Source organism: Strongylocentrotus purpuratus, unplaced genomic scaffold, assembly GCF_000002235.5.
Source record: "Strongylocentrotus purpuratus isolate Spur 01 unplaced genomic scaffold, Spur_5.0 spur5_scaffold_11, whole genome shotgun sequence".
NCBI lineage: Eukaryota > Metazoa > Echinodermata > Echinoidea > Camarodonta > Strongylocentrotidae > Strongylocentrotus > Strongylocentrotus purpuratus.
The window spans coordinates 1,511,615-1,538,676 of record NW_022145596.1 but is presented as its reverse complement, the minus strand read 5'-3'; the positions used below and the strand labels follow the sequence as shown (position 1 = coordinate 1,538,676).

General features: G+C 34.2%; 1 protein-coding gene across 6 annotated transcripts in view; it reads left to right on the top strand.

The window, feature by feature from the left end:
• Positions 1-23,166, top strand: part of LOC764069 (probable phospholipid-transporting ATPase IA) — a 46,358-nt gene extending 23,192 nt beyond the window's left edge. For 3 of the 6 annotated variants that reach the window (XM_030980303.1, XM_030980300.1, XM_030980305.1), the window contains exons 9-37: positions 582-693; positions 1,268-1,324; positions 1,778-1,886; positions 2,364-2,491; positions 4,333-4,499; positions 5,354-5,414; positions 5,959-6,067; positions 6,405-6,487; positions 7,023-7,072; positions 7,474-7,543; positions 7,881-7,965; positions 8,350-8,402; positions 8,866-9,000; positions 9,402-9,492; positions 10,088-10,242; positions 11,086-11,168; positions 11,432-11,537; positions 12,150-12,338; positions 12,552-12,626; positions 13,092-13,214; positions 13,906-14,046; positions 14,388-14,444; positions 14,924-15,031; positions 15,481-15,569; positions 16,458-16,559; positions 19,048-19,089; positions 20,925-21,016; positions 21,815-21,858; positions 22,880-23,166. In XM_030980303.1, the coding sequence (XP_030836163.1) occupies positions 582-693; positions 1,268-1,324; positions 1,778-1,886; positions 2,364-2,491; positions 4,333-4,499; positions 5,354-5,414; positions 5,959-6,067; positions 6,405-6,487; positions 7,023-7,072; positions 7,474-7,543; positions 7,881-7,965; positions 8,350-8,402; positions 8,866-9,000; positions 9,402-9,492; positions 10,088-10,242; positions 11,086-11,168; positions 11,432-11,537; positions 12,150-12,338; positions 12,552-12,626; positions 13,092-13,214; positions 13,906-14,046; positions 14,388-14,444; positions 14,924-15,031; positions 15,481-15,569; positions 16,458-16,559; positions 19,048-19,089; positions 20,925-21,016; positions 21,815-21,858; positions 22,880-22,957 (2,794 nt within the window). In that variant the 3' untranslated portion in view covers positions 22,958-23,166. Of the gene's footprint in view, positions 1-581; positions 694-1,267; positions 1,325-1,777; positions 1,887-2,363; positions 2,492-4,332; positions 4,500-5,353; positions 5,415-5,958; positions 6,068-6,404; positions 6,488-7,022; positions 7,073-7,473; positions 7,544-7,880; positions 7,966-8,349; positions 8,403-8,865; positions 9,001-9,401; positions 9,493-10,087; positions 10,243-11,085; positions 11,169-11,431; positions 11,538-12,149; positions 12,339-12,551; positions 12,627-13,091; positions 13,215-13,905; positions 14,047-14,387; positions 14,445-14,923; positions 15,032-15,480; positions 15,570-16,457; positions 16,560-17,144; positions 17,160-17,216; positions 17,232-19,047; positions 19,090-20,924; positions 21,017-21,814; positions 21,859-22,879 lie in introns of all 6 variants that reach the window. The other 3 variants (XM_030980301.1, XM_030980302.1, XM_030980304.1) reach the window with 3 other exon arrangements.
• Positions 23,167-27,062: the final 3,896 nt, after the last annotated feature.

The window sequence follows — 27,062 nt, the reverse complement described above, 5'->3', positions numbered from 1 at the left end:
AATCGAAACTAAAAAAAAAAACTTAAAAAAAAAATATACCTGTGTATAAGACGCACCCCCCGACTTTCATTTTTTTTTGGCGGCAAAAAAGTGTGCCTTATACACGGAGATTTACGGTATGTATCTTTTTTTTAACATTTATGTGTTTTTTTAGTAGGATAGTTTATTAAATGAAAATATCAGGACATTCTATGATTTCATTTTGAAAATCAGAATTGTTTCTGTCCAATTTTGAACAATTCAAATGAAAATTATTAGATTTTTTTGTTAGAATTATGTTTGTCCTTCCAAATTCCAATAAAATCTCTTATAGTTATTTGAATGAGTATATCTTTTCATTGGATCTAAGGACAAATAATCCCGTACTTTCAAGGTATCCAATACTACTGTTGTAAGGAACCATAAACCAACAAAGCTGGATGTAATTGTAATTAAATCTAATTCATATTAGAGAGATTATCAGTGATGTGTCGGGATGATATTAGGAAAAGAAAATGTATTGATACCATTTTAATATTCTCTGTATTTGTTTGAATACTTTGTACACTGTTGATGAATGAACTTTTTTTTTATCCTTTCAGGGCTGTACCCCTAAGCACAGATCAAATCTTACTGAGAGGGGCGATGCTAAGAAACACAAAGTGGATAAATGCTATTGTTATCTATACAGGCCATGAGAGCAAGCTATTACTGGTATGACAAAGAATATGTATTTGGTATTTCTGCATAATTCTGTATTAAATTGCTTTCATTTATCCAAATGCTTGCCCAACATAGCAGCAAGTTATCTGTGCATGTTAGATTCCATCTGTGAAGCCACTTTCATCTTTAATATTTCAGGTAGTTTGTTACTGAGAAGAACCATTAGAAGTATTGATACATGTACATGAGTACAAAATGTTATATGCTTTCAGGAAGGATTCTTCATTTTTCAGGAGAAAACAAAAGATTTTTGTTGCTGTACAGCAGGTTAAAATTGTAAGATCTGATGATTTCACGATTAAACAAATCAGATGATTTCTAATAATTTGTTACAATCATATATGATGCCTATGTTACATGTAGATTAAGACACAATTGTAAATTGAGTTATGGTTATGTATTATTATTAGTTTTGTTTTTTTGTTGCTATAAAGCAGTTGTGAGATTTTATGATTTCACAGTTAAACAAATAAAGTATTTTCTATTAATTTGTTACAATCATACACAATTGTAAAATGAGTTTTGGTAATGTATTATTATTAGTTTCATCTCTTTGTTCCTATAGAATTCCAAGGCTGCTCCGTTAAAGAGGTCAACTGTTGATAGAACTACAAACATCCAGGTAGGATTGAATTCCATTTGAAATTAGAAAGCTTCATTTAATTATTTAAAAAAAAAAAAAAAAATCACAAATATTGCATTATTTGGTTAGTCTTGAGCTACACTTTGCTTAATATGAAATGAAGTAATGAATGGAGGTTGGACAAGAGAAGTTTGATATGAAAAATAATTACTTGCTAATTCAAATTACCATCACTCAGATCCTCATGGGCAACTCAGGCTCTGAATAATTATCAATACAATACTTGATTAATTAAGGATTGTATTTTGTTGTTTGTTAAACCTAATAGTTTCCCTTCATCCAGCCATGTAATTCCTCTTCGAAAAACCCAAGTAAAGGGTCATTGTAATTTGTCCAACTTGTTTTTAAGCTAAACTTGATGGGCTGCCTTGAAGACTATGCATTGAGCAAGTTGTATACAATGAGTCATGTGTTTTTCATATTTCCTTTCAGATCTTGTTCTTGTTCCTGATCTTAATGGTCCTGGCCCTAATCAGTGCCATAGCAGCGGAGATCTGGAACAAGAACCACTCCCACAAGGACTGGTACCTGGGATTCGAAGGTGAGCTATTTATCAATTGGAAGAAGGATTGTTATCTAATTAAGTGAATATCATTGGTTTATATTCTGTATTCAATTTCAACCAGTTGATTCTGTGGTTAATTTGTCCAATAAGATATATCCTGAGCTAACCCTTATGGACCTAGTACTATTTGGACCAGGGCTGCACAAATTTATCAATAATATATATTTTTGTGCAATACCAAGTCTTGTCTTCTATCACACTTTGTAGAATCAAAAATATAATCAAAAATATGAATAAAGATTAATATTGATTAGCTGTGAAATTATAAGCATACTGAGAAAAAGAAATACATGCTTAAAACAGAAATGGATGTAAACATTATTGCCATATCACAAACCTATATAATTTGATGCATAGATGCATGTGTAATGTCTCCAAAAAATATACCATATACTGCTAAAGGTACAAAGTATTCCATGGCCTCTAACGGTTGCATGGTTGTTTTTCTTTCAGACCAGCCTCCCAATGGCTTCTTCTTCAACTTCTTGACGTTCATCATCCTGTACAACAACCTCATCCCTATCAGTCTTCCTGTTACGCTGGAGCTTGTCAAGTTTGGTCAGGCTCTATTCATCAACTTTGTGAGTTTGGGCTTCTCTTCTCTATCTCCTTAATCAGGAATGTTCTCTTCAAATCTGTAATAATTATTTTACCTTAAATGTGAATTATTGTTTTTTTTCACAGTGCTTTGAACTTGTGTTTTCCAACATAAATTACACATTTAAGTTTATCACTTTTTATAATCTCCCATGTGGACATTAGTTTGTTTTTAGTCTAATGTTATTCTGTATTTCTGCTTTTATTCTTGTTGATTTTTTATGCCTCCGCCACCGAAGGTGGTGCCGGAGGCATCATGATTTCGGGTTGTCCGTCCGTACGTCCGTCCCGTTTGACCGTTATCACAACATCTCAAGAACCATTTAAGATTTAAACTTAAGACTCGGGAATAGTATTTATCACCATAGGAAGACGATCTGATTAGATTTTGGAGTACGTAGGTCAAAGGTCACAGGTCACAGAGGTCAACTTATGAAATTCCTTGTATTGAGTTTGTTAGCGCGATATCTCAAGAACCATTTGAGATTTAAACTTCAAACTTAAGGATAGTATGTATCACCATAGGAAGACGATCTGATTAGATTTTGGAGCACGTATGTCAAAGGTCAAGGGTCACAGAGGTCAACTTATGAAATTCCATACATTTAGATTGATATCATGATATCTCAAGAACCACTGGAGATTTAAACTTCAAACTTAGTGATAGTGTGTATCACTATACACCGATTCGGTTTGGGGGTTTTATGTACCTGCCCGCCGGTGGCGGTGCTATAACTGGGGGGCTTCTCCGATCCAGCTGACAGTACAGAGAGCTCGAGAGCGGTTACTAGCTAGCGGAGCAGCGACCCTGGCCGGCCTGGGCGAGGTTCGGTATAGGTAAAGCATACCCGTTGCAATGTAAGCTAGCTAGCTGCAGTTAGACGCCCCCCAGTTATGGCGTCACCTGATGAGGGCGCACTTCCACCAGAAGTCGCCCGAATCGGTGTATAGGAAAACAATCTGATTACATTTTGGAGCACGTAGGTCAAAGGTCAAGGGTCATAGAGGTCAACTTATGAAATTCCATACATTGAGATTGTTATCATGATATCTCAAGAACCACTGGAGATGTAAAAACTTCAAACTTAAGGATAGTATGTATCACCATAGGAAGACGATCTGATTAGATTTTGGAGCACGTAGGTCAAAGGTCAAGGGTCACAGAGGTCAACTTATGAAATTCCATACATTGAGATTGTTATCATAATATCTCAAGAACCACTGGAGATTTAAACTTCAAACTTAATGATAGTGTGTATCACCATAGGAAAACAATCTGATTAGATTTTGGAGCACATAGGTCAAAGGTCAAGGGTCACAGAGGTCAACTTATGAAATTACCATACATTGAGATTGTTATCGCGATATCTCAAGAACCACTGGAGAATTTTCACTTCAAACTTAATGATAGTATGTATCACCATATCATAATATCTCAAGAACCACTGGAGATTTAAACTTCAAACTTAATGATAGTGTGTATCACCATAGAAAGACAATCTGATTAGATTTTGGAGCACGTAGGTCAAAGGTCAAGGGTCACAGAGGTCAACTTATGAAATTCCATACATTGAGATTGTTATCATGATATCTCAAGAACCACTGGAGATTTAAACTCCAAACTTGTTTAAATTGCTCTATGGCGGAGGCATCATTTTCGACTGCGCGCAGTCAAAATTCCATCTAGTTTTCTTCCTAATTTGTATTTTGTCATTAATGTGTTTAATAATTATTATTTATATCATGAATATTGTTTTGTTATTTTTATGGAAATGTGGAAAATAAATCAACTCAATGTTTGTATTTGTGTGTTATCCCTCATCAGGACCTTGATATGTACCATGCAGAGACAGACACACCAGCAGCAGCTAGAACATCTAATCTCAATGATGAACTAGGTCAGGTCAAATACGTCTTCTCAGACAAGACCGGTACCCTCACACAGAACATCATGGAGTTCAAGATATGCACGATAGCTGGAATCATCTACGGGTAAGATAACATATAATATTTAATTTTTATATAGCGCTTAATAAAAATGTCTCTAAGGGCTTTACAGATATACTATTACCCTGGTCATTGGATTCAGTGCTTTCCCGCACACATTGTGTGCACAATCTCCACACCCTGGGGAGCATTCCAGCCAGGCGTTACATGACGCTCAAAAACTGTTTGACCAACAATGACGGTCGCATCCTAACGGGTACCCATTTAACACCTTGGTGGATTAGGAGTACTTAATGTTTATAAATAGCCATCCTTCCCATTCTTGGTGTAAAGTATTCCGTACCGAAGGTGTAAAGTATTCACTACTAAAGGTGTTAGGTAAACTCTACTGAAGGTGTAAAGTATTCACTACTAAAGGTGTTAGGTAAACTCTACTGAAGGTGTAAAGTAGTCATTACTGAAGGTGTAAACTATTCACTACTGAAGGTGATATGACAGATTAGTGATATAAGTGTTAGATTTACATGAAAAAAGAGAAAAGGGATAAAGTCAATGAAAAAGGATAATGTCAAACTGATTGTTAATGTTATCAAGATTTTTCAAAATTCCTAAAGTTCCTGATGCCCTATGCTATATCTTGAATCGATCTCCTTTGACTATGTGTTACGCTATCAACTTTTTCCTATCTTTTATTTGTGCTATGTTTTTTTCCCTGAAAAATATTGCTCGTTTAAGGGTGGACAAATATGCTGATTTAACCCATTTATGGTTATTTTCTTTCTTATGCCATGTATTTGCCATGTATTTTCAATGATTTTATTGCAAGTTACATGAATCTTAGGTTTCATATTTGATATTTTAATAAATGATTGTATCCTTTTTCTCTCCTTTGTTTTTAGTGATAACCCTGATGTAGGTGTTTTCAAAGATAACAAGATGGCCGATCACCTGGAGACGCATGTAAGGTCACTTTGTCAAGATTATTCAGTACTTTCTATCTGAGAAGACAAGTTATTTATTTATCTCTTAATATCAGGAATTGCAAAGATAATTTTTACAAGATCTTTTATAGGAAATGAATACTTGATACAACAACCATGACATTAGAATGAATGGAAAAACAGGAGCACCTAGTATAATAAATCGGTATGTTTACTTTTGAATGAACCATGAGTGTTGAATTGTTGCTTATTTATTTGCACTTTAAGTCACTGATTTTTGTACAAATATATGTTTATATAAGTACTTAGGTCCACATACATGTATACAAATATTTGTATTGTACATTAGGGCTGCGTCTCATGAAACTGTCATAACTACAAGTTCAGTGACATCCCTTTGAAATGCGTGTATTAAGTTTAACACGCATTTCAATGGGATGTCGCTGAACTCGTACTTATGAAGGTTTCATGAAACGCTGCTCATAAGTACAGCTATTCAAATTTGTGTGTGTTTAAAGTTTACAGCCCCATGTACTTGACTCTTTGTATGTTTATGTTTTTAGACCACAGCCCCACATATACGTATGTTTGTCACCATGATGGCAGTGTGTCATACAGTGGTTCCAGAGAAAGGTTCTAATGACGAAATCATCTACCAAGCTTCCTCACCTGGTAAATGACCAACACACCTTTACTACTATTTCAATTTTTCTTCAATCTCTGTATGTCAGATGTGTCATTATGTTCTGATCCAGTTGAATATTACCCCGTAATTTTTCTCATTGAATATGTAATGTTAAAATTGTTAGTAAGTAAACCAAGTCTTTATAAATACTCAATTCATAAGGCATATCTAAAGTGAGAGTGTATGATGGTTCAGGAATTAAGGGAAATAATTGACATTTCCAGTTGATGGCTGCCAGTTGAACACTTTTATAAACATGATATATTATTGAGATAAAATGTGTAGAAAGGCCTTGTTGAACAATCCATGTACCTTTCTTGACAGATGAGGGCGCACTTGTTGAGGCAGCGGCCAGGCTTGGATTCAGGTTCATCGAGAGGACACCAGACAGTGTAGAAATAGACGTGGTAAGTTTCATACCCAGGCTCAAAGCTGGAGGGTGTTTCTCAATGCCTTTTTTCAAAGACAAATGACAAATATCAGTGACAAATCTGCTGATAACCAATCAGAAGCAAGGATTTCAGTAGCTTATAACAAAAACTGTCATTTGGCACTGATGACAAAATAGGAAAGATGGATTTGAGAGAAGAAAAATGATACTCTGGATGTAAGATATAATGTGGATTGAGACTATTGGATATTATGAAGATGAACTGGTTTGGCTAAATCTAGTGTTCATGACAGATGAGGCAATTTGATTAGAGGGGTAAATGAAATGAATGTGGAGAAAAGTATAAGATTTGGAAGTACAGGATGAGCTTAGACAGAGGGAGAAATACAGGAAAGGGTTTTCAACGTGATGATGTAAGTGGGCTAAACTGGAGTTCCTTACAGACAAATATTCAACTGTATTTGGATTCTTTCATACCATGCACCCATAAATTGCTGTAACAGGGAAACGCTCATTTTGAACTTTGTGGACTGTTTTCTTTTATATTTCAGATGGGCAAGCAGGAAAAATATGAAATTCTGAATGTTCTTGATTTTACAAGGTGAGTTATCCTTCCATATTTTCATATAATAAATATACAATTTGATGAAGAAATCATTCTTCACTATATTTATTTGGTTTTCTATGATTGAAGGAAAATAAATTCAATGTAGTCCAATTCTATTATTATTGTATGAAGGTATTTCCTTTTCAAAGGATGCAAGTTTATTTCATGCTCTGTATTATTCTTTAAGTCTATGAATGAACAGTTGTGATCCTCACGACATGGTGATGGTTGCACAATTTCTTGATTTATCCATTCACTACAAAACTATGGGCAATACAGTTGGCTATTTATCCATCTGTTAATTGACAGGTAGGAACATAGCACATATTTCTTCAAATTCCAAGTAAAGATCATTACCCACTTATTGTCTGATTGGTTTTATTATCTTCCTGCAGTGATCGTAAAAGGATGTCTGTGATTGTCAGGACCAGCAATGGAACTATACTTCTATTCTGTAAAGGAGCGGTAAGTGTACACCTAGTATACATGTATTAGCTTCTTATTGTCTATTCATTATGATATATTCAATTGCTTCATACTGCTTCGTATTGTATGTATAAACTACATTAACAACTTTAAACAAAACCCCATTTTAAATCATATCAAAGATATAGACAGAAATAATTCATGTGTAGGCCCCCTTATTAAAAGTATGTACCGGGGGTAAAAGATGTATGAACGTCATCACATTATTCATATATTTAGCATACAAGTAGGTTGTACATGTATTCACACTGTATCATAGTCAAGAATATGAGATGAGCAATACGATCACTCTTATAGTAATCATTCTTTCTTTCAGGATAATGTGATTTATGACAGACTAGCATCGGACCAAGAATTCACTGCAGACACTATACGTCATCTTGAAGAGTTTGCATCGGAAGGTAACTTATTAATTTCAATGTTCTAGAATAATCCTGTAAATGGGAGTTGCTCACATGACTTGACAATCAAAACTATGTATTACATGTCTTTGTGACAAAAGTAGGGATTGAGGTAACATTGAATCAAGTTTTGTTTGGTAATTATTCAGAGCCTGCGTTACTCATGAGGAGCTAAGTGATGGTTATTTGAGTGTATCTTTGATATAGAAATACACTTTTGACTAAAAGAATAAACCCCAAAATTTTAAAATTCGCTTGGATAAAGATACCAGTACTCACTCTAAGATATCAATGTCCTATTATTTAATTAGCTTCATTGGTTGGAGGTCATTTTAATGCAGATTTAATTTTGAAGCATAATTATGATTTTATTTTGTATCACAGGTCTGAGGACATTGTGCTTTGCATTCAGGGAGATTTCAAAGGAAGAATATGAGGTAAGTTTCTAACAGAAGTTATTATTTTATTATATTTGCATGCCTAGAATTGTGATAAGTTGTTAGTTAACAAACTTATGATTTAATTCCTCCTTGATCTTTACATAGTTCACTGTATTTTGACAAGATATGGCTAAGTAAGCCTGTCAATGACCAATGAATTAAATGTTACAAATATTTATGCACATACAATGCCACCTGTCTTTATAGGCCATGTATTTTGTCTCCCTCAAGAGAGAAATGTGTGTTGTAGTACCTGTCTAGAATGGCCACCTGTCTACAGAGGCCACTTTCTTTGTTTCACTTGGGTGGCCTTAATAGACAGGTTTGTTTCAGAGATTTAACTCAGCGATGCAGTAAGGGATATTGAATGAGAGCTACACCTTATGATGATGTATCAGAGTAAAACAGTAAATCTTCCTTCTTCTTCTTGTGACTATCTTTTTTTATTCTCTCTTTGTAGGACTGGAGTGCTACGTACTACAAGGCTAGCACAGCGATACAGAACCGAGAAGAGAAGCTAGCTGAAGCTGCTGAGCTCATTGAGATGAACTTTACCCTCATTGGTGCATCAGCTATCGAAGACAAACTACAAGATGTAAATATATTTTAATTCCTTTTCTCAAATTCTATGGTAGTAGAAACATAAAGTCATGGATTTGTGTTCTATTACTGATGTTTATATTCTAATGTAATCCTAGAAAGAATTACAATTTAAATGTAAGAAGTAATAAATTTTTCAGGTATGATAAAGAAATGTAAAATACAATAGCAATAAGTTGTGATATGAAAGAGGTCATGGTTGTCACCATGCATTTAAAAAGATGAAGATTTCCAAATTGGGGAGGGTGTATTGAAAGCACTGTTTATGATGTTGTTATGTAATGTCAAAAAAGATGGAGATCGTGCATTGTGATGATCATGAAGGGGATGAGAATCTGCTTGCTAGGTCATATAGAATGAGATCATAATCATGATTATTGCTGGTTTGATTTGTAGGGTGTTCCTGAGACGATAGACACTCTCCTGAAGGCTGATGTCAAGATCTGGGTATTGACTGGTGACAAACAAGAGACTGCCATCAATGTTGGTAAGTTTATAACCCATATCTAAGTATCAAATCTAAAAAGATCCTTAAACCCATTTTTGACATCATTCGGTCAATGGTAGCACTTACTAATGTCAGAAAAGGAAAAAATCACAATGGTAGTAATATACTAGTTAAACCCTTATTCATAAGGCGTATATGAAAGGAGTACTGAAGAGATCACCTCTATAACTTGCAAGTTGCTGTCGGAGTTCCTTTCCTTTTCAATTTTTTATCAACACATACATTTATAAGAGTAGCAGGTTGATTTGCTCATTATCATAATAATAATAATAATAATAATGTCTCATTTACCCAGGGTAGCCTCATGAGTATTCATACTGTTCTCCCTGAGGGCCATGCAATTATATCATTACCCCGGCTTAAGCTGAGCTACCATTTAAAGGTGCTCAAGCATTCAAGGAATTTCTTCTTACCAGGTACCCATTTACCTCACCTGGGTGGAGTATGACAAATGTAGATTAATGTCTTGCCAAAGGACATTAGTGCCACGACGGGACTCGCACCGGGAACCATGCAATCCACAGTCCAAAACCACAACACCTTTACAAATCAACATTATTTTCTCTCCCCTCAGGGTATTCGTGTAAGCTTCTGAACCCTGCAATGCCTCTGTTGATCATCACTGAGACGAGTCATGATGAGATCAGAGAGACGTTACAGAGACACATTACAGCGTTTGGAGATCAGATAGGCAAGGAGAATGAGGTAGCACTCATCATTAATGGAGAGGTATGTTGTGGATTTCAGTTTTAATTTTGTCAATTCTAACCACTATTTGTGAATATGAGGGCTGACTTTCAATTAGTACTGCAGATCAACTCTGAGTAACAACTTATAGACCATGAGCCAATGACCTGTGTATTTTGAGCAATCATTCACACACTTTTGATCTGCAACATGCCAGGTTTGACAGGTTAGCATCCCTGCGCGTAAAGTTACGAATGAGTTTACAAATTATTTGAGTATGAAGAGCCAAATGGGATGTCCAAAGCTTTTCCTGACATTTAACAAAGTGTGACTGTATTTCCTATAATCTCTATTAAATTGTAGCCAAAAGTACCGTTTGCATTAAAATGTTTTGTTAATAATGATAAGGTTAATCTACATCTGCAAATTTCAATTTTAGCTTATGAAATTAAAAGGATTTGAGAATCCCATTTAGCTCTTCATATTCAAGTCATGCGTAAAATCATGCGTAACTTTACGGACAGCTTTATGAAACACCCCCTGGTATATTAGGCATAGATGTAGAGGTAAGAACCATCAAATATACAAAGAGTTGTCCCTTTGTTATTTCAATAATAGTCGAAGTAACACTGCCATGGTCCTTTTCTTTCTCAGTTTGTAAGTGTGCGGTGTATTCATTTACTCATTTACTATTACTCAATGGGCAGTACCAAACTCATCCGTGATACGATGGTTTATCTCATACCTTATGCAATCATCAAGACATTGTAAAAAATATGAACCACTGTCGTCGTGTGTAAAGTGTGTATATTTTCTTTTTGCCATGTTTCTGAAGATTCCAATATTCCAATGTTTGATGATTTTATAATTCTCTTTCCTCATCAGGCGCTGAAGTTTGCCCTGTCGTTTGATCTACGCAAAGACTTCCTGGAACTCGCCATGTCATGCAAGTCTGTCATGTGCTGCAGGTAAAAGAAAAATTCAAATAATTAGCTCAGTAGGAACATTTTCGTTTTTATAATTTTCTTGAGAACCACTGTACCTCTGATGTGATAGTGATTTCAAAAGTGTTAATGATGTTAAGTTTGGAGATAAAAGTTCTCAGAAATCCATATACCTTTGAATAATATTTTGAGTGTGATATGCAAGAAACATGTAACTTGACAACTCTATTCCTCAAACCTCCTTGATGAGCTTGATTATGTTTTATGGTCTATTCCTCCCTCTTTAGAGTGACCCCACTGCAGAAGGCTGAGCTTGTTGACCTTGTAAAGCAGAATGTCAATGCCGTGACCCTTGCCATAGGAGATGGTGCTAATGATGTAGGCATGATACAGGTAAGTGACCTTGTTAAGCAGAATGTCAAAGCCGTAACCCTTGCCATAGGAGATGTGCTAATGATGTAGGCATGATACAGGTAAGTGACCTTGTTAAGCAGAATGTCAAAGCTGTGACCCTTGCCATAGGAGATGGTGCTAATGATGTAGACATGATACAGGTAAGTGACCTTGTTAAGCAGAATGTCAATGCTGTGACCCTTGCCATAGGAGATGGTGCTAATGATGTAGACATGATACAGGTAAGGGAATGTCTTGCAATTAGCTTCTATTCGTCATAAAGATAGCTGATAAAGATTCTATGTTAGAGGCCCAATGGTTGAAATCTTCAATCCTTATTGTTTCTTTAAGCAAGATAACTTAGATTTTTTTTTAATGGTTTAGAAATAAGTTCATGCTAATAAACAGTAGTAGTAGTAGTAGTAGTGGTGGTGGTTATTTTACCTGACTGCTAAGAAAGCAAAGATGCTTGTTAGTAAGCAACAGGGAGCTGATGCTCGTAAAATATCTTCTTAATTGTCAGAACTGTTGTAACTGGAAAGGCTAAGTTATGTAAACATTCAAAATATGAGGATTAATCGCTTAAAATCATTGCTGATTATTCCATGACAGGCTGCCGATGTAGGTATTGGTATCAGTGGTCGTGAGGGACTCCAAGCAGCTAATTGCTCAGACTACTCCATCGCTCAGTTCAGATTCCTTCATAAACTCATGTTGGTTCATGGAGTCTGGAGCTACAATCGTATCTCAAAGGTCATTCTCTACTCCTTCTACAAGAACATCTGTCTCTACATCATGGAGGTATGTACATCATCAAATTGGCAACATTTGTATATTTCTGTGAATGTTTCAATGAGTTGTCTGTGAAAGTAAATGTCAAAGGCATCGAATGTCAACTGAATTTTGTTCTGTTACAGTCACAATATTGGAATGCAATCACAGGGGGAACACTATTCAAAGTAGAATTCAATTCTTTGACTGATTAGTGTTCTTTGTTAAATTTGTATTTTTCAGTTCTGGTTTGCGATTGTGAATGGTTGGTCTGGACAGATCCTCTTCAACAGATGGTCGATTGGTATCTACAACCTGGTAAGTTAATGTTTACAGGGCTGCTATGTACAGCACTGGTTTATTAGTGAATAGCCTATCTTGGATTTTTTTGTTAAAGGTGATAAATACATAATCAATGAGTTAGAACTGTATTTAAAGTAAAGAGAAGATGGCAGATGCAGTGTTGAATAATCGTTTAACCCATTCACTGATTTAGGTAATAGATTTTATTTGTATGTGCAATGTCCTTAGATTAAATGAGGATAACGTACAGTATGAAAATGTTTTATAACTAGTGTGTCGAGGAAAAAAAAAGGAAGTTATTGTGAAACGATTGATAATAAAGTATTGAGCGAGATTGATATTTGGTAGGAATAAATTCCTTTAGTCTTTTGAAGAAAGTAATGACAACGGGTCTACATATTGGATTGCAGGATTATCATTGTAAGAGCTGATATGAAAAACCTACAGTATTATGAATGATTTTATTCCTGTATTTAATAGGTCTTCACAGCTTTGCCACCCTTTGCCATTGGTCTGTTTGATCGTAACATCAGTGTAGAGAGTATGAAGAGGTTCCCTCAGCTTTACAAGTCATCTCAGAATGCTGAGTACTTTAATTCAAAAGTAAGAATGCCTCATACAATAAATGAATTCAGATTACATTCGCCAGTCATGATAATTTTGCATGATAGAAAGGAACTATGTATGTGTTTGTAGTTGTAGTGATTTTGTTGATAATGCTGATAAAAATACAGATAATGTGCAAGAAGATGATGATAGTGGATAATGATGATGATGATGATGATTATGATTTATAGAAAGCACTAGTGGAGAAGAGTAGATAAGAGCCAGTAGTAAGGATATGTACATGTATAGTGTAGATTACAAGTGTCAGACGTGATAGTTATGATGATGATAACGATGATGAAGTAGTAGCTGTAAAGCTTCATTTGCAAAAATATGGAAAGTCTTTGAAAGGAAGAAAAAAAATTGAACCAGCAGTAAGGATACTTAGTCATAGATAACAAGCATCAGGCATGATAACAGATAAACAACAAACTCTCATCACTTCATTGGATGCACCGTACCATCAATCATGCACGCCAGTGTAAAGATTTAGAAACTAGATACTGAATATCATCATTAATGATACACCCTATTTCATTTTCCCACCATTTGTATTTAAATGTTATTACTTTGTTTCACATATTTAAGTTGATTTTATATGTACATTGTTAATGTTTATAACCTGTTTTTTGTGTTTTTTATTGAATTTGAAATAAAATGTATCAATCAACTATAACTATCATTTCAGGTGTTTTGGATGTGGACTCTGAACTCTGTCTACCATTCTCTTCTCATCTATTGGTTTGTGGTTGCATCCATGAACCAAGACGTTGCCTGGGGCAACGGCAAGGCAGGAGACTACCTTGTTGCTGGCAATATCGCATACACAGTAAGTTTCCTATGCAGTATAATGTGTAAAATTGAAATAAGATTGTTAATCAGTGGTATGATTTTGCATGTTCATACGTATATGCTGAAAAATTGGACAATGGAACATGATTTAAAGAATAAAAAGAAAATCCATGTTATGTACATTCCTGTAGTAAACAAAGACTTGATAAGACCTAATAGCATCTTTTTTTTTTTTCAGATGAACATGTACACAACCGTATTGGTTGAAGATAAAATGCATCAATCAAAATAATGATAGGTAAAAGGATTATATAAGTTGTCCTGTTGTACTGCTGTAATGTTTTTTTTTTATTGTTTTGTGTGGCTTCTCTCTTTCAGTGTGTTTTGGTGGTTGTTACATTAAAGGCTGGCCTGGAGATGGATACATGGACCTGGGTAAGTATACGCTTCATGATACAAGACTCAAACATTGAGAGAGGCAATATTATAATCACTTAAACTCCATAAAAAGTATCATTTATCCATCTTTTTAAAGTTTAGCTGATATCGATTGCCTTCTTTTACAAAAGACGGTCATTTATTCCTGATGAACCATTTACCTTTGTGCTTATGATTATAGTTCTAATTTTCCATAGTGGAGATGGTCTATATAGAGTGTATTACCAACTAAATACTTATATAATTTTGGATGGCTTTGAGTGGGATACAAGAATATATTACTGCGCTAAAGATATCAAATACACTGTTTTATTGTACCCCTTGGAAGCCTCATATAGATAATAATGTCAGATATTTTTTTTTACTACAAGACCTTATTTTAGAATGGTAGGGGAGAGGAGGTAGGGAATTATTTATGAATTGCTCTAAATCAAAGACTGTAATCATGATTTGAATTCTTGATTGTTTGTTTGCAGCCGGTCCATGTATCATTATGGTTTGGTCTGATTGCTTGGGTTGTTTTCTTCGGTGTCTACTCAGTTCTCTTCCCATTCATCTCATTTGCATCGGATATGTACAATGAGGTAAGTTCAAATCTCTTGGAGGTAAACTGGTATGACTATTACAATGATTCATAGTATCTGATGTTGTGTATGTGGTGCTATGTAATAAATTAGGATATGACTGTTATGTGCATCGCTATATAAATTGCAAGAGTGATATTGGGTTACTGGTCAGTGTTGGAGACTAGCAATGAGCAGGAAAGCTATACATTTAAGTTAAACATTTTTCTTCTGGATTTATATCATCAAAGATATAGGGTTTGGGTTAGGGTTACAGGAGGGTTTTCATTCGAGTTTAGGGTTTGGTCTGGGGTTTAAGTAAGGAAATGTTGGAAATTGACCATAGAGCAAGTATTGCTGGACTATATCATGCAATCTTTACATCATATACTGTACTCTTAAGTTTACTAACCCAAAATGACCTTTATTCACTAAAGTTTTTGTAAAATGTTACAATTTAATTGTTCCAGGCTACGATGGTGTTCTCAAGTACTATCTTCTGGATGTTATTACTCCTTATCCCCATCGCAGCACTCGTACGAGATATCGCTTGGAAAGCGTAAGTTTACTACATCCTCTTACTATACACTTCTATTTCCCCTCTTCCCCTCTGTGTTTGTCAGTTCAATTGATTCAAATGTCTCCTTTTGTGATTCTGCACCTCCTTTAACCCATCAACCTCTTGGTTTCTCTAATTTTTCCCCGTTTCAGTTTTGTAAGATGTTGCATGGGAAGCTGAAACCTCCCTCAACCCTTCATTATTATGCTTAAAGCCCCACTGTACTACTTATAGCTACTTGCACCCTCTATATAGCAAACAGTGCCTATTTGGTGCGCGTTGGTCCCCCATGATCCCCTTTTTTTTATGTTAATGGAGAGCTGATTTGATGAGATAACCACCTGTCAGTGACCTTGCAGGGAGGTCTAATCCCCTGGCCAAACTTGTGCAGACGGGCTTTAACTCGTCTTTCTCTCTTGTTACAAAAGGTGTAAAGCATGAACAATAGCACCACCAAACATGTTACAAAATGTGCTGAAAGAGCGGACTCTCACTGAGAGCTCTAGTGAGCCAATCAAGTGCATCTCAGAACTAAATGATTACACAACAGGCTATACATTGCACACACACAAAAACAGGCGATACAAATGAACAAACTAATACCAACACAAAATAGGAGCAAAAACAAAGTGATGGCACATCAAGGAGGTATCTATGTATTCTACATTTAAAGCTTGAAGTCCTTTATCTGAAATGTTCCTATAAAATGGGTAGGGAGACTCTTTGATGGTAGTTGTTGAAAAATCGCCCTCTTCCCCATAATCCTTTTTCTATATCTGCATGTTGTAACCATGGTAATTGCTTTACGGCTGCTCCAGCTGTCAAATCTGTCACACGTAATTTAGATTTATTATTTTTAGATTTATGTTTATTCCATTATGACAACAGTGTTAGACGAACGATGTTCAAGACTCTGGCCGAAGAGGTGCAAGAAGCTGAAGTCCAGCTCATTGACCCAACGTCCATCATACAGAAGTCAGTCAAGAAAAGGTAGGTCAAAGGTCGTGATGAATCATACCAGATTCTATTCAAGGCTTGTATTGTTTGTAAGATGATGTATTGATGGTTTTAGCAATAGCTTTGTGCTGTTAGTATTGTTGTGTTTATTACATCCTAGATATCCTAGCTTCCCATCAATGACAGAGTTCTTTTAAAAATTGTTTAACTCAAAAATTTTGTTTCATTTAATTCCTTGACATTGTGTCACATGCATAACTGTCCACCATTTCATTGCATAGATAAGTTTGGTTGGCACCAGCAACATTGATTTAAAAATTAGTGTAAAAACCATTTACACATTTAGCAACATGAAGTCTTTTTATTTCTCATAAATATGGTTATCATGAAAGACTGTCAAATATGTTTCTATTGACTTTTTGATGTTTTGGAGGGAACATAAGATTACATGAACATGTCACTTCAAAATCATTCATACATGTATAGTGCCTATGAATGTTGTATGTATTTCATGAGTGATGTTAGTGCAAGCTTGACATCAATTATTTTGTGTAGAGCTGCTAAAAGTAGTGATGTTTGAAATAGCATGATTTTTGTATTTTGTTTTGTCTTTTATAGATTGCATGTATACATGTAGGTATTCAAAGTTATTCCTATGTTATTCTCTTTGCATGACTTTATCCCCATCAGACCTGAGCGTGTAAAGTATGTTGGGGATCTCTTATTAGTGTGGGATAGTATGAGTACTTTCTAACCGTCTCTAATTAGTGATTTTGTGTTGTGTTTTTAATTGATACACTAATAACACCTTTTACTTTACAGAGGGTCCAGATTTTATATTGGAATGATTTTTTTGATTTTTTTGTTTTCCAAACACATCTACTGTAGGTGATGATGGTATAGTTCCAATTCAATTGAGAGTAGTGTGATAGACCAAATAAGCATTACAAAAATTGCTTAGTGTGACTCATATTTGGAATGATTACTCCACTCTACGAGGATTCCTCTCTAAGCCCACAGGTTGTGGGAGTAATTTACTGACTCTGATATGCCTGTCTGGATGGTATTTCTTCCTGACTAAAAAAGAATAAGGACTTTTAACAAGAACAAAAAAGGGGGAAGGGGGAGATGAAACCAATTAATATACAGGCTAATTTTGTTAAAACCAAAGAGGTAGGAATAGATAGATAGAATTGATAATAGAATAGACTAACATTTGAATTTCTTAGAAGTTTGACTAGTGTCTCATGATATTTTGAGTAGAACACAGCATGCACACTCTCATAATCTTACTGAAATCCTCTCTATGAAAAATCTACAACTTGTAAGTTCATTTTAGTATGCCTTTAGTCTACATGGCTGAAAATGAATAGTTAGGCTTTTATTTTGAGTCAGTAGTCAACTATTCAGTTATTAATTCTATGTCTTCAGAAATATGTGAGTCATTAATATTGTGTATGTTTATGTACTTCCAGGGCTCATTCCTCTTATTCCTGATATTAATACTTCACTTGGAATATAGACATGTTGTCTGTGTTCTCAACTTTTATTTGTCCTCACCCAATTGTCTCTTTAAATTTGTATTCCCATATTCTATTTTTTAAAATCTTGTTGAAATTGAAGTTTATTTTGTATCCATAGTCAATGTCAATTTCTAAATATGTTTAGGATCACACTTCACCAAGATGTTCAATCACTTTATTCACATCAGTGTGGTTTAGCTGTGTTCAATGTCTCCTCATTTTCAATGTTACCTTTTCATGCTGATTGTAGAATCACTATTCTCTCTCTTAGTTTTATTCCCTCATTTCTGAATTTTGTTATTATTGTTATCTTTGTCATTGATATAGCTTATCAGAATGTAATGGCACAAAATAATGCATCTGGACACAATAGCTGGTGATACCTGTGTAGGAAAAGTTGTAGTTTAGCATGAACTTGATGATATTTTCAAAACAAATGTGTTTGAAGTTGAATATTGATGAAAGAATACAGAATTTAGGTTCCGAACGTACAACAGAACAACCAAAATTATGTATTCTTTTATCAATATATGTCTTCAAACACACTTTTGGGGGGAAATCTTTGCAGAACTGTGTCTTAAATGACATCCTCTTTCACATTATGATACAATTTACCTAAGTGAAATTTTACCATCAAACTTTTGGCAAATTTAGGGCTCCCAACACTTTAGAGGGGCTTTAATGGCATAAAAATATGATTCTCCATAACTATCCATTTTGCGTTCCAGGCGCGTCTTTCTGTGCAACTTCATTGTGCTAGGCTATCATAGTTGTGTTGTTCTGGGCCCCATTTCACAAAACTTGTCCTCAGTGACAAATGACAGTTTTTGTTATAAGCCACTGAAATCCTTGCTTCTGATTGGATATCAGCAGATTTGTCACTGATTTTTGTCATTTTTCAACACAAAAAAGTTTTGTGAAACAGGTCCCTGAATGTTTGTATAGTATTCAATGTCTTGTGATATTGTGTTGAGTGTTATATTGTTCTCTTTTTGAAGTGTTCACTACATTGGCAGTCGAGCTCTGAAAGCTAAGAATGGGTAAGAGAGCATGGCACTGGCTCCAACACAGAATGAAACAAAGAAAGCTTTATACTCATATCACATGCATGCTCAATATCATGCTTGCTTCTTCATACAACACATGTATCATGCTCTGAATGTTATTGTACATGATTTTTGTTTTCAGCAGGGCCCCTCGTAAAGAACAGTATTTACTTTACTGAAGAGGTTATTCTTTTGAAATAGAACTAAATCAATTATATCAGTCAATCAACTGATTATGTTATTTGAACAATAAAATGTGATAAGCCCAAGTATCTGTGAATTTAAAAAAAAAAATCATAATTCTATACAGTTCATACCTTTCTACACTTATAAAATGAAATCTGAAATTATTTATTTCAAACATTATCACTGATATTCATTTCAAAATACAAAATATCATTACTTAGTCACCGATATACATTTTATGATTAACTTGAAGAAACCTCAGTTTTTCTCACAATTTATGTGCTATTGCTTTTGCCATTTTCTGTCACTTATTCTTATGATTTTGAGAGAACATTTAACAATTTGATGCTTTTTTTCCACTTGTTCAATTCTAACATGAATAATTTCACTTTACCTTTCATTTTCAGCTTTTGCTGCTGCTTCAAATCATTTTTGTTCCATTCATTGATATTCTGTTTGAATCGTCTGGAATGCAGTTTTCATGTTTTTCATTCTGATTTTGTTAATTATTACTAACATATGTTTAACACTTGAAATTCTTTGATTGATTTTAATTTCAGCTGCAGCTAACTCCGATTCAAGCACTTTATTGATAGATAATTCAATAACTATTTTACAAAGTCATATATTCTATAATTCTCACAAATGCACCTAATCTTCACATTAATTCTTGCCATATTGCTGTCTCTTAGTCTAGAATTATTTTGAATCTAATTCATTTTTTTTTCCGGCCAAAGTCTTTTATCAGACTTTGTCTGTGCTTCGTGTTTTAAAATACTGTATACATATAAATAATGTTAATTCATAGGTGATTAAAGGCGCAAAGTAACACTTTATACAAGAATGAATATGTCAAGTCCATTGGAATTGATGAAAATTAAAATTTACAAATATAATATAAAATTAAATTTCTTTTCCATATGCGGAATCCGGGGAACTTCCACAAAATCATTCATTAAGTACTTAAAATGGCATATAACCTAAGCCTCATTATTTACTGCAGTCTTGGTATTAAAAAAAACCTGTTTTGAAAGAGGTAGATAAGATACATGTAGGTAATATTGAGTGAAACAAAAAAAATCTTCATTAAAAAGGACCAAAAACGAAATCATCTGTTAAGACCCAGAAGGATGTTAATCATACACTTTAAACAAAGAGTTAAATGCCCTTCTGGCTCTCAACAGAAAAAACAAGTTTGTGAGGATGGGACACACTTAATTGAAAATTTTTGCATGTTTAAGCTACAGTACTTTGTATTAACACATTCAAATGACAATAGTGTCCTGTGTAAATATCATAAAAAAAGTAAATATTGAAAGAGTTGTAATTTTGTTGATAAGATTGAAGTTATATTAGCTTTTCCACTCAACAAAATGAAGGTTAAAATGATAAACTGACATTAATTATTCATTTATTTCCTGGATAAAAGCTTGTTTTTACTAACCCTTTTTGAAAAAAACCCATATGGAAATATGCTTGTATGAAGTCAACTTATATGATGTGATCCAGAGTAAACTCTTTTACATCCAACCATTAGTTCAAGTTGCTCTCTTATGAATTGATTCTTGTATCAAAGATCAATGAATTGCATTGCTATAACATACTGTTTTTTTTCTTCACATCTTTTTCTTCCTGTATTGCAGTTTTAGTGAAACTTCTCGCCTTCTAACTAGATTGTTCAAACGATCGCCTAGTAGCGCACGGCATCTTGCTGAGGAGGAGGGTACCCCTCGACGTAAGTTACACAAATTAGTCATCTGGAAAAAAAATTTCGGCATACATACAGATAGAGTATATTGAATGCAGTGTCATGTACCTACATATGGCATGGACCTTTCTATATAGGAATTGTCTAATCAGAGAAACATACAATTTGTCCATAAGTTATTTATCCCCTATTTTTTTTATTTCCTAAGACATTGATAAGTCCTACATTTGTTTGAGAAATTGTGACACGTTTGATGGTTCGGCTTATTTTTGATGCAATAATCTGAAGAGGACAGTGTTGATGAATAAGTAGAGCGTCAGTATCTAGGTTGCCTAATCAAAGGGGCTGGTAAGACTGGAAAAAAAATGGTGACGTATGGAAAACTCACTAAATATATATAACTTGATCCAATACATTAACTATATTCATACTTACCATTTGTGTGAAATGTATTTAAACAACTTATAATTTCAACTAGAGGATTCTTTTTAAGTTGCATAGTGGAGTGGTTGTTATTAATGTGTTTTGATTCATTTTCCAGGGAACAGGTGGGGCACACTGGTGAAAATATAAATTCTCTCTTTCCGGAGATGGAATGGAAATGTGATACAAGTGGTTGTGCTAGATCTAATCTGTAAATGGATCTCAATGTTTCTTTGATCAACAATGAATGTTTTTCATACCATTCCTCATGAGTCATTTTGATCTTGTGTAATGTTTTATATATGATTGTACCAATGTGCCTTCTACTCAGTACTTTCCTGTTACTATGCTGATGTTGAATGTTTGTCTGTTATCTATCAGTAACTGTTGTTTTCCCTTTAGATGGATTTGCTTTCTCTCAGGAGGAACATGGAGTTATTACTCAGGTAAGACTTCACATCACAATAGAATGTCAAATGTCATATACAGTCAAACCTGCTTTAGTGACCACCTGTCTACAAAGACCACATTTTTTTGTTTCCCTTAAAAATGGTTTCTCATTGAAACATGTACTAAAGGACCCTGTACATAAAGACCACCTGCCTATAAAGATCACTTTTCTTGTCTCCCTTGGGTAGTCTTTATATATAAATATTTGATGTTGCAATAATGCCAAGTGTTAATAGGTTAACTGTAATAAACTGATTATGATTGGAGTAATGATAATATGTCATATGTAAAAGTTGAGAATAGGGGCATTATCAGTAGGGTAACTTAGGAACTTTAGATTAATCTTGATCTCAGGAATGAACGAAAAAGTAGGGTGAAAATGAAATGAGTTCTTTTCCACCATCATGTTAAATATTAGTGAAACATTTTAGATAATTAAGAGAAGTAATGATGAATACTGCTGCTTTTGATTGTGGAATGAACCTCAAAACCCAAATCTTTCAAAGCTTGTCTTAAACAATTTATCTGCCTTCCTGATATTGACTTTTTTCTTCAATGTCTCTGATGTGCATAAAACTATAGATTAGATTGTAATGTCATATTATCTTCCACATCTATATATGTATGCTTATACTTCTGAACAAGTATTGTTTTGTATGCTGGGGGGTGTTTCACAAAGATTCCAAGTCGAACTTAACTCTAAGTTGGATAAAAAACTTATGGAGAGCCATTTGTAGCCTTACAATAAAATATATTCAAAAGCAAAAACTCAAGTATTTTAGACTTATCATAAATTCTACATCAAGAAAATGATATCTCCTTGATAATAGAAAAATTTGAATGATTTGAATTAACATTTTATGCCTTTTAAAATAAATTTTACAAAATATTTTCAAAAATGCTCACAGCTTTTCATAATTGTTCAGTCCAACTTACAGATAAGTTCAACTTAGGATCATTGTGAAACTAACCCCAGGTATGATATAATATATGTTTCATTATGGTTTTCTTGTTTAGGCGGAGGTGATCCGAGCATACGACACAACCAAGAGACCAACAGGTGCTGTGGTCATCCATGAAGAACCATCAAAGTAGGCTGACAATCATTCAACTAGCGGTCAAGGAATATATGTTATGTTTTATGTTAACCCCCATATCTTATCCAGCCTAGCCTAGAAGCTCAGTGATATGTATGTATATTATACTCCCACCCCCTTGTGCACTCATTTGTATTCTTTGTGAACCAGAACCCATCAATTCCTTGCCTTTATACATCGTTTGTTGAGACTCATAAGGGCATTCACTCCTGATTCATTCTATGGCATTATTGATCAATGCCCTTCTGGCTCTCAGCAGATGAGGTCTTGAGACCCAGAGGTCCGAAGACCAAGACCAGGACCTGTACCAAGAGAAAACTATTTGTTACCTTTATCTAGGATTAGGATGTAAGTTCCAGATCTAGACATTGAAGCTCCATCTTCAAACCGTTCAACCTACACGACCGGTAACAGGGTTGAATCTCTGGTACAACCATCCCCAAATGCTATACTGTCTTCATACATGGGTATGTATGCCTATGGAGCTAACAGGGTCGTTCTTCGTGTTCCCTTGCAGCCAGTATAAAAGTCATTCTAGCTACACATTCTATGTCCATGTACATGTGTTTGAGAGGCAGTGTTGACATCAATAGATAAAACAGTAAGGAGACAAGTTCAACAGTAATTTGAGAGACCTCATAGTGTTGAAAGTTCAACTAATGTAACTATGAACATTTTATTTTGTAAGTAATGCTTGGGCTCTCGGCTTAACTCTATTTACTGATGTGATCAGTCTACTTGATATATTAATATTACAGTGTACATTATTATAAATATCTCAGAGAGTCATCATTTTGATTATTAGGATAATAAAATTGATACTCAAAGGAAAATAAAATAATTTAGATTCTATTGACAACATACCAATTTGTATGCTATTTTGATGAAATAAGAGCAGAATTCAAGCAGTATTATTTCAATGATGAATAGTTTCGGGTCTATAAAAATATGGTGAAGCTGAATGGGGTATGTTTTATGGAACATTGATGTCATATTCAAATAGATCCCCAAAATACAAACTGTAGAAGTAAGTGAGGTATAATTTGTTGGCATATATAGGTACAAGTAAACTATTGACAGTGGCTGAGGTTCATGAATATTCATAAGTGTCTTTGCTTGCCTGATTGATGTAGCATTCTTATGAAGATATATGTGTATATATAGGTGTGTTAGCTAAGCTCTTGCAAAGAGACAATTCACATTTTCATCCTGAATTTGCCCCCCAAATGGCTTATTTTGTAAAGAAAATATCCTGTATGATGAATATAGTGATAGCTTGTATAGATATTACTGTGCTTCAGAGCTTAAAATGACGTACCCTGATGGTTAAGAGCTAGAATTCTAAAATTTGTGTATGTTTTTTTTAAAATGACATTATGAATGGATATAATTTATGCTTTAAGATAAAGTGAGTTATTATTAAGGCTTATCTTTTATCAGTCCTTTCGATAGCTTACACCTCTTTAGATTTTATTTGCTTACCAGATATAATAGGGAATGTATTTCCTTATGAAACTATTCAGCTGATCATTCACGATAGTTAGACAAATCCATGGTTGAATATTTTTATTTATTTATAAAGCATTATTTTACATGCCTCAGTATGGACCAGTATAGTGTGCAATGTTTACTTTGTGGTGTTTATAGAGGGATAGTAGATTTAATTTTGGTTTACAGATTTTAAAACGCTTTAATTTACAGTTTCATAGTACTTACAAACAAAATTTTGCCAATATTGATCAAATACTTGTAATATGTGTATCTCTCCATCTTCTGTTTTGCTTGCCTTTTTTGTCGCCTTTTTTGTTGGGGGTGGGGGGGTATTTAGTCACCTGTAAATGACTACTGTATAGAAATTCACTAAAAGACTCTGGCTGTGTCAATTTTTTTAAAGGGTACTTTATATCTGCTATGCTAAAACTCCAAGCCATATGATAATGAAAATATGTCACAGTAGATAATACTGTTTATTAGGGTTGCAAGTTATAGAATGGGTTTAATTTCAACAAGATTTTATTGTGGGATTTTCTTTTTGTGTGTGGTTTTGAGAGGCTTAAACCTTCAACCTTTTTGTAACTTTTTTAAGCATAAGACTGTATTTGATGATCACATAGTGTCAAGTGATTGTATGAACTATTTATTTTCTCCTACTTCCAAAACCACCACTATTAGCTAATTTTTTTAAAGAGAATAATTTCAAAGATTAATCATAACTATGTATTCTTGCCTGCTAATTCACCAAAAATCAAAGATTTACACCGAACATCGAACGGCAAGATGTTCAATATTAAGTTACTGTGACTGAACAGAAGCATAGGACATCCACAAGATCCGACTGCAGTTTTTCTTCCTCAATCTCCGTTGAATACCTAGGGGGTGTTTCATCAACTATCGAATTTAAGATCGATTTTAGGGCTTGGCGAAACAACCCCTGTACTTTGTACATTTAAATTTGAATTCCAATGTTTATATCATTATGTTAAATGTTCTCATCTATGCATATGTTATGCTCTGGGGCATATGACAGCCCATATGAGACCGACAGCCCACAAGACCAACAAGTCTCGTGACCCCTTTAGACAGTGTTCAGAAGGGTCAGAAGGCCAACATGTGGATCTCATAGGCTGCCAGTATTGTGGGTGTTTAGTCTAGTGCACCTTAGATAACTTTTCAGAAAACCCACTATGATCAAAGAGTTAGCAATACATTTCGATATTCATTTAAATCAGAACTTTGTGTAGGAGATGTGATGATGTAACTTTCATGACCAACTCTAGTTGCTACTACCCGTCAACTTCTGTTTTTTTCTAATATTACTCTGCGCTAATACAAGTTGCAATTTTGTTTTTGCTGTGACAAGCTATGCTTCTTTTCTTTGCAAGTGACATATACATAACTTTGTTGTTCACTTCCCATGATATGACTAGGAACATTACAGATAGGTGTTTCACAAAGCCTTTTTCAATGACAAATGACAAAAATCAGTGACAAATCTGCTGATATCCTATCAGAAGCAAGGAGTTCAGTAGCTTTTATCAGAACTGTCATTTTGTCGCTGATGACAAGTTTTGTGAAATGGGGCCCAGGACTCCCTTGTGAAACAGCCAATGTTGGATGCAAAGTGAGTAGTACATGTGAAAGAAGACATGATGATATGATTACAAAGTGGGAAGTATATTAATGTCTTTTATATGCAACATGTTATTTTTTAATAGGGCTGATCATTTATAATTTTCTTTATCATTTATAAATGCACATTACCTAAGACAAAGTTTGGTAAGCCTTTTATGCAATTTTTGGATAAACCAATACAAAAAGTAAGAAAAACAGCAATGTCAAGAGAGTTTTTTAGACAAGCTCCCCCACATTTGTTTGTAAAGACCTCTATCTTAGTCCTGGTATATCAAGAACATCTATATGTTCATATTATTGATAAAATATGATGTAAAAGATATGATAGATATTAATCATATATGTCAGAATGTTTTTAAAGCGATTTCATAAAACGAAGATTCTTTTAGTAATTTAAATTTATGTTATTTATATGAATTCAGTCATATGTATGATATATATATATCTATTATACTAGCAGTTATTTAGCTTGTTTCTAATTTTATATTTTGCATATTTTGTTTGTACATTTATACTATTAAACATGCTCTAAGCTTAAAGATGTGTACATAATAGGAGATGAAGACAGAGGTTGATGAAATCTTCAGAGGTTCAAGATACAATATGAAATGGAATATCATAAAGAAAATTAAATCTGTATCAATGTGGGAATGGGCCTATCAATTTTGATGTAATGTAAGGATCGAGTCTCTCTAAATGCCAACAGAAGATGTCACTAAAACTGAAAAAGGATGTTATATGTATTTAATGTGTCAGAGGAAACTGAAGTGAGTTAAGTTGTTAATCCAAAAGAAGAAAATTATCAGTTTTAAATGAAAATCTAACATCTTGACATATATCAGATTTGTGGTGGTATAAACCATTTTTGACACTAAAAGGCTTAAAAGTTATTTAGCTGCATTAGCTGGCTTATATTTGAAATTTAAGTTAATGAGGTGTTAGTGCAATACATTTGTTTGGTTTGCATTTAT